General features: G+C 62.8%; 1 protein-coding gene across 2 annotated transcripts; it reads left to right on the top strand.

Annotated features, from left to right (window-relative positions):
- The first annotated feature begins 373 nt into the window (after positions 1 to 373).
- DLK1 (delta like non-canonical Notch ligand 1) lies at positions 374 to 6,230 on the top strand. Of its 2 annotated transcripts, XM_004584294.2 has the most exons (6): positions 374 to 632; positions 1,760 to 1,820; positions 2,181 to 2,311; positions 3,981 to 4,122; positions 5,248 to 5,527; positions 5,747 to 6,230. In XM_004584294.2, the coding sequence occupies exons 1-6, from the start codon at positions 566 to 568 to the stop codon at positions 5,990 to 5,992; spliced, it is 927 nt and encodes a 308-aa protein (XP_004584351.2). In that variant the 5' UTR covers positions 374 to 565; the 3' UTR covers positions 5,993 to 6,230. The 2 variants fall into 2 exon arrangements, with proteins under 2 accessions (XP_004584351.2, XP_004584349.2); XM_004584292.4 differs by having other exon boundaries at positions 375 to 632; positions 5,248 to 6,229.
- Positions 6,231 to 6,671: the final 441 nt, after the last annotated feature.

Raw genomic sequence — 6,671 nt, 5'->3', positions numbered from 1 at the left:
GGGGGCGTCCTGTGCCCGGGGCCTCGGCGATCAGCACCCTGGAGTATGTGCTCGCTTTGTGCTGAGGGTCTGCGGCCCGGACTCCGAGCCGGTTCTAGCTACTTGTCCTAAGCCGGCCGGTGCGTGCGTGCGTGCGCGCGTGTGTGTGAGAGTGTGTATGAGTGTGCATGCGAGTGTGCGTGTGTGCGCGGTCCGTGTGCAGGACGTGCGCGGGGTACCTGCTCGTCCGGCCAGGAGCTCAGCCGCGTGCGTGCTGGGCGCCGGGCCCGGCCCGTGGGGGCGGGGGTCACCAGGCGGGCGGGCGGGTGGCGGCGGCCCCGCGCGCGGGCGGGGGCGGGGCGGGGGGCGGGGAGGCGCGGTACGAAAAGGGCCGCGCGCGCCGCGGCGGCAGCAGCTCCTGGCAGCGGTGGCTGAGAGCGCAGCGCGCAGCCCGGTGCAGCCCTGGCTTTCCCCTCGCCGCGCGCCCGCGCCCCCTTCAGTGTCCGCAACCAAAAGCCCAGCGCGGCGCCCGGAGCCGGATCTGCGCCTGCACCTCTTCCTGGACCGCGCCCCCGACCACCCCGCGATGACCGCGACCGGAGTCCTCCTGCCCGTCCTGTTGCTCCTGCTGGCTTTCGGCCACAGCTCTTCTGGTGAGACCCTCGGCGACCTGGCTCGCGCCCCCTCTGGGGAAGCCTGCGACACGCCGCCGACCGCCCCGTGCCCCGCGCGCCCCGTTCCACGCGCCGGGACTCCAGCTTCTCACGCCTAACCCTAAGCCCCGCGCTCTACCTGCCTGGTCCTCCCCGCCGCCCTTGCATGCTAAGCCCACCCTTGGAATTCCGTTGGGGGAAGAGGGCGGCGGGTGTGGGACCCCCGAAGCCCTTTCCCTTCCCACCTGGCCGAAGTGGCGCATGGAGGGGCGTGGGTGCACGGTGAGGAGACACGGAAAACGGGCGGCTTTGGGCAGAGGGCGGGGGTCTTCTGGGATCCTGCGCTTAGGATGGGTACCTGGGGCCCCCCTGAGAGTGCGCGCAGGGCACCAGGGATCTGGGATGCAGTGGAGGTTAACTTGGTTATCCTAGACCCCTATACCCACGAGGGGAGTGGGGAAGCCTCTCCTGGGTGGCGGGTTTTCCTAAGTGAGGGCTGCGACATTGCCGTCTGCAGTGGCCATCTGTCTTTGACAGTGCCCCTTCCCCCACTGCGCAGGGGGCCTTGGGGGGCCGTGGGGGGCCGGTCGGGACCACTGCTTAAGGAGGTGCACGCAATAGGCACCTATTCAGGCCTCAGAGTAGTGTTGGAATCTCAGCCCGCCCTGCTTAACTGTGGAGTTGTGTTAATGTGAGGTGTCGGGCGGGGTGGTGGTGGTGGGAGACATGAGGGAACCCAGACCTGGGTGCTTGACTTAACTGCGTGTAACCTTGCAAAAAAAGAGAAAAACAAACAAACAAAAAAAATCCCCCAGCCCCAGACACGCAGCTGTGAACCTGCCAGGGGAACCTGCTAGGCCTGTCCTGGACCTCCCTGGAAGCTCACCTTGCAAAGTGTGGTGGGGTCAGCACCTTCCCCACAGGCAGTCCAGGTTTCCTACTCAGAGCGTTGGGGTTCCTTGCTTTCTGGGGGGACCGGGTGTGTGTCTTGTCCCCTGGGGCCCCAGGAGCCCACAGAGCTTTCTCTCCCAGTGTGCTAGGCAGCCAGCCAGCTGTGGGGAGGGGGCTTCGCCATAGCTTGGGAGGAGATGGTGGGGTGAATTTGTATGATGTTCCCTGTGCCTTAGGGACTGAATGCTTCCCAGCCTGTGACCCCCTAAATGGAGTCTGCGAGGATCATGTCTGCAGGTACTCAGCTGCGGAGGCAGGAGGGTGGAGGGGAGCAGCCCTGAGGCCTCAGAGCTGGGTGGGGGCGGGGGGCTGCGGCAGAGAGCTCCCCCCGCCCCCCTGCAGAGCCTCCACTGGGGAGACTCACCAGGGGCCGGCTGGGGGGTGCCCAGGGATCCTGTCTCCTTTCTCAGAAGGGGGTGCCATCGGCTGAGACCACTGCAGGGTGCTGCGACAACATGCGACAACATGCCTTGCTCCCCCACCCCACAACGCAGCTCTCTGACCCCTGCGCCACAATTTCCCTGCGCTCTGTGTCCCACCTGAGGTGGCCTGAACGCCTCCTCCCCCAATCCCCTTACGAGTCTCATTCTGTCGCAGGTGCCAGCCTGGCTGGCAAGGCCCCCTGTGTGACCAGTGCGTGACCTCTCCTGGATGCATGAACGGATTCTGTGAGGAGCCCTGGCAATGCCTCTGCCAGGAGGGCTGGGACGGAAAGCTGTGCGACACAGGTGGGCGCTCCCTGCTCCCTGCCCCTAGCCCGCTCCAGCCCCCTCCTTGGTGCCTACATCCAGTGCCCCGCAGTGGGTTCCTGCCGCCCTCCTCTTCTCACTCCCACACTGTCAGCACCCAAGAACCCATGGAAGGTGCTGGAATGGCGTGGGGTGGGGGCAGGGAGCTGCCTGTTGAATAAAGAGTCATGTTGTGTCCACCTGGCCAAAGCCGAGATCCCCCAGCCCCCCGGCTGGCTAGCTCACTGCCTGCGTGCACACAGGGCCAAGAACCCAGAGTGGGGGTGGAGGGGTGTCAGCTGAGGTGGAGAAAATCCCGCACATTGCTGCACGCAGTGCTGCGGGCCAGAGGTTGCAGACGGGGGAGGCAGTGGCAATGGGGGAGCTAGGAGCAGCGGGAGGGAGTGGGGGCAGGTGCCAGGGAGCTGGAGGGGAGCCGCCAAGGGGTGAAGAAGCAAATTGAGTTTATCTGTTGATTTCATCAATTCTGCCCTCTCTGTCCTCCATTACCCCAAGCCATGGAGAGCTGGCAGTTGGCTGGTCAAAGCTCTGCCCTCAAGTCCAGGCCAAGTCCAGTCCTTGAGAACACGCCCAGCGGGGCTGGTGCCTGCCTCCTCCCCAGCATTAGCAAGTGGACACAGGGTGTAGATTCAGAAACTGAGGACCAGAGAGGCAAGACCCGCCCCAGAAGCTCCATGTGCTGCCAAGCTTCCCTGCAGCTGCCTCACGCTCTGGCTGCAGCTTTGCTGCCCCTTGCAGTAGTAGCAGCAGCTCTGAGAATCGGGGGCACACAGGGAAGCCCCCATTTGGGATCCTGGCCTGAGCCCAGCCCCTTTGGGATCTACAAGCAGCACCTTCTCCTCCCCCTCCTTCCTGCTAGACAAAGCTCCCCACCCCGAGCCCTGGCCGGACCCCTTCCCTTGCCACCAGGCCAGCTGGCTTGTCCCAGGCGCTCAGCTGGGCTTGCGGGGAGCAGAACTGGGTGGCTGGGGACTACCTTGCACTTGAGATTCCCAGCGGGCGGCAGAATTAGGAGCCGGCTGCAGAGGGAGGCTGACCGCGGAGCTGGTGTGCTGCTGGCCGGCGCTGTCCCTGGGACCAAGCAGAGGCGAGCAGAGGCGGCATCTCCATGTTGCTGGCCGCGCTCCGTGTGCATGCGGACCTGGGTCTCTGCAACACAGGAGGGGCGTGTGCACATCTTGCAGCCCTTCTCCCTCCCCCCGCCTGCCTGGCTTTCTAATTAAATCTGGGCGGCTGGCCCCCCTCCAGCAGAAGGCCCTCCTCAGAGATCAGCCTGGGAGGGAAACTGAGGAACCGAGTTTGGAAGCAGGGGTCTCAGCCAGGAATCTGGGGTCCCAGAGAACCCCCAATCCTGCCTTGCCTTGTGCTGCCTTCCCAAGGAGTGGGCTTTTTTTTTTTTAAATCCAGAACCCAGCAGGGGTCTCAAATGGACAGTCTACAGCACAGGTGGTATAGGGACCCACTCCCCAAAGCCAGAGTGTCCAAGTCTTGGGGTGGGTGAGGCTATCCCAAGACACCCATTCAGCTTGCTGAACTCCTGCTTGCTCACTTCAAGGGTTGGGGTGGGTGGGGGGAGGCTGCCGTCCTACAAACTGCAGTTCTTTGTGTCCCCAATGGAGAGCTGCAGTCCACTGCTCTCTGCCCCCAGATGTCCGGGCCTGCACCTCCGGCCCCTGCGCCAACAACAGCACCTGCGTGAACCTGGATGATGGCCGGTACGAGTGTTCCTGCAGCCCGGGCTACTTGGGCCAGGACTGCCAGCAGAAGGCTGGGCCCTGCGTGGTCAACGGGTAAATAGCTCTGGAACCCCAGCCTCTCCTTCCTGCCCCTCATTGTCCCCACCCCCACCCAAAACTCTTTCCACCTGACCCCGCAGGACCAGTGGCCTGACAAAAGAGAAGTAAGTGCTCCTCCACCTTCTTTGCAGCCTCACAGGGGTCTGCGGTCCCAGGGATTCCCGGGAGAATGTGCCCTTTCCATAATTCTTTTTGGGCTCCTTTTGGAAGGCGATTTCCTATTTTCTCTCCCCGACAGTAGGTTGGGACTCAGTGGGGCTGAGCTGGCCTGTCAGGCTCTCCTACCATCTTTCTAGGGACCCTCCTGCCCTCCTGGTGGGCTCTGCAATTGATTTTTTCTAGGAAGTCCGGGGAGGGAGCCGTGGGCTGAAGGTGAGGAGGGGAATACTTCCAGCTCTGCCTTGCCCCCTCCTCCTAACAGCAGCTGGCTCTCACCCTTGGCTGCACCTGAGACTGTGGGCAGCAGAGACTGCGCAGGCAAGGTCCTCATCCAGGGGTCCCCAGGAGCCCCCGGGCCTGGAAGACAAAGCCCGCTGTCTTCCTGACGAAGGTGGTGGTGCAGGGCTGTGGGGGAGGGCGGTGCCTGGGCTGCAGTGTGGCTTCTTAGCCAAAGGGGAGACCTTTACACTCGCTCCCTTCTCCCTCTCTAGTCTGTCACTGTAGAGCCGCCCCCCCGCCAGTGGCAGCGAAGGGCTGACTCCTGATGTGGGAGCCCCTTCCTTCCCTGGAGTTGTCATTTACCAGAGGACTTGCCCCCCCACCCACTAGACACACGATGTGTCCCTTGGCTCTCAGCAGACCACAAGTGCCCCCCACAGTAGCTTGTGGACTCAAAATAAGAGTGAGGGGGAATGGTGCTTGCTCTAGACCTGGCTGTTGTGACCCAGTGTCCCCACCTGTCAAGTGAGATGAGAGGCGGGAGAGAAGGTGGGCGTCATGGTGGAAGTGGGGGTGAGACGAACACCTTACCCTCCAACAGCCGATGAGACTCCGCAGACAAGGTGCCCGCTCTGGGTGCCTCCTTCCCTGCCTGACCTCAAACCCTTTCCCTCCGCCTCCAGCAGCCCTGTCACAGCCTAGCCTCTGAGGGCCCTTTACCGCGTCCCCATTGTGTTGCAGTTCCCCCTGCCAGCACGGCGGCACCTGTGTGGACGACGAGGGTCGGGCCTCCCATGCCTCCTGCCTGTGCCCTCCTGGCTTCTCAGGCAACTTCTGCGAGATTGTGGCCAACAGCTGCACCCCCAACCCGTGCGAGAACGACGGTGTGTGCACCGACATCGGGGGCGACTTCCGCTGCCGCTGCCCGGCTGGCTTCATGGACAAGACCTGCAGCCGCCCAGTGACCAACTGTGCCAGCCAGCCCTGCCAGAATGGGGGTACCTGCCTGCAGCACACCCAGGTGAGCTACGAGTGTCTCTGCCAGGCCGAGTTCACGGGCCCCACCTGTGCCAAGAAGCGCACGCCGAACCCCCAGCAGGTCACCCGCCTGCCCAGTGGCCAGGGGCTCACCTACCGCTTGAGTCCCGGGGTGCCGGAGCTGCCCGCGTCGCAGCCCGAGCACCGCACCCTCAAGGTGTCCATGAAAGAGCTCAACAAGAGTACCCCTCTCCTCACCGAGGGCCAGGCCATCTGCTTCACCGTCCTCGGTGTGCTCACCAGCCTGGTGGTGCTGGGCACCGTGGGCATCATCTTCCTCAACAAGTGCGAGACCTGGGTGTCCAATCTGCGCTACCACCACATGCTGCGCAAGAAGAAGAACCTGCTGCTGCAGTACAACAGCGGCGAGGACCTGGCGGTCAACATCATCCTCCCGGAAAAGATCGACATGGCTACCTTCAGCAAGGAGGCCGGCGAGGAGATCTGAGCGGCCGCGTCCCTGCGGGTCCCCTCCCGCGCTCGGGGTTCTGCAGAGCCCACTACATGCGGTCGGTCCTCATCCTCGTGGTGGAGTTTGCCATCTTGTGTGTGGAGTCCGGTGAACGCTACGCTTACATCTATTGTCTGTGTGTGGCCGTGTGACAAACGCACCTGCTAAGAGAATCCTCCCTCCTCATGCATGACTCCCCCACCCACCACCCTATGAGAATAATAAGAATTTCATCTTTAAACTCTTAAGAGAAATAAGTATGTTATTCTAGTCTCTAAACTTAGCAAAATATCAAAAAATATCATAAAAAAACAAGGCAACAGAACCGGGGCTCGGTGCCCACGCCCTCCCCACAGGGCCGTGGCCACGGGGCTCTCGTGAAACCGGCACGCGTGCTGTGCGTGACCACTCACTGTGAAAAGGGCTTACAGACTCTTCTGTTCGTTAATTCTCACACACCACCTTCAACTCGCACTCATACCCCGCCTGACACTGCAACCCTAGATCTTTTCATTGATTTGAGATTTCTGCGAAGTGCAGCGGCTGTGTGTCCAGCAGAGAGTGCCCCTGGGCAGGCGGGCAGGTGGGCAGGTCCCCTCCCAGCCCTGCCTCATGACCCCTGGTGAGTCCCCTCCCAAACCCAGGCCCACCTTTCTGCCCCTCTCGAAGGAGGGGC

This window comes from Ochotona princeps, chromosome 26, assembly GCF_030435755.1.
Source record: "Ochotona princeps isolate mOchPri1 chromosome 26, mOchPri1.hap1, whole genome shotgun sequence".
Classification (NCBI taxonomy): domain Eukaryota; kingdom Metazoa; phylum Chordata; class Mammalia; order Lagomorpha; family Ochotonidae; genus Ochotona; species Ochotona princeps.
The sequence above is the reverse complement of the archived record's forward strand: the minus strand, read 5'-3'. Positions and strand labels throughout refer to the sequence as shown.

Excerpts from the sequence above, each read along its gene's own strand:
- DLK1 (XM_004584292.4), top strand. The coding sequence starts at position 566 with ATGACCGCGACCGGAGTCCTCCTGCCCGTCCTGTTGCTCCTGCTGGCT. Across the intron at positions 1,821-2,180 it reads TGCGAGGATCATGTCTGCAG|GTGCCAGCCTGGCTGGCAAG; the intron begins GTACTCAGCTGC and ends ATTCTGTCGCAG. Across the intron at positions 4,123-5,247 it reads GGGCCCTGCGTGGTCAACGG|TTCCCCCTGCCAGCACGGCG; the intron begins GTAAATAGCTCT and ends ATTGTGTTGCAG.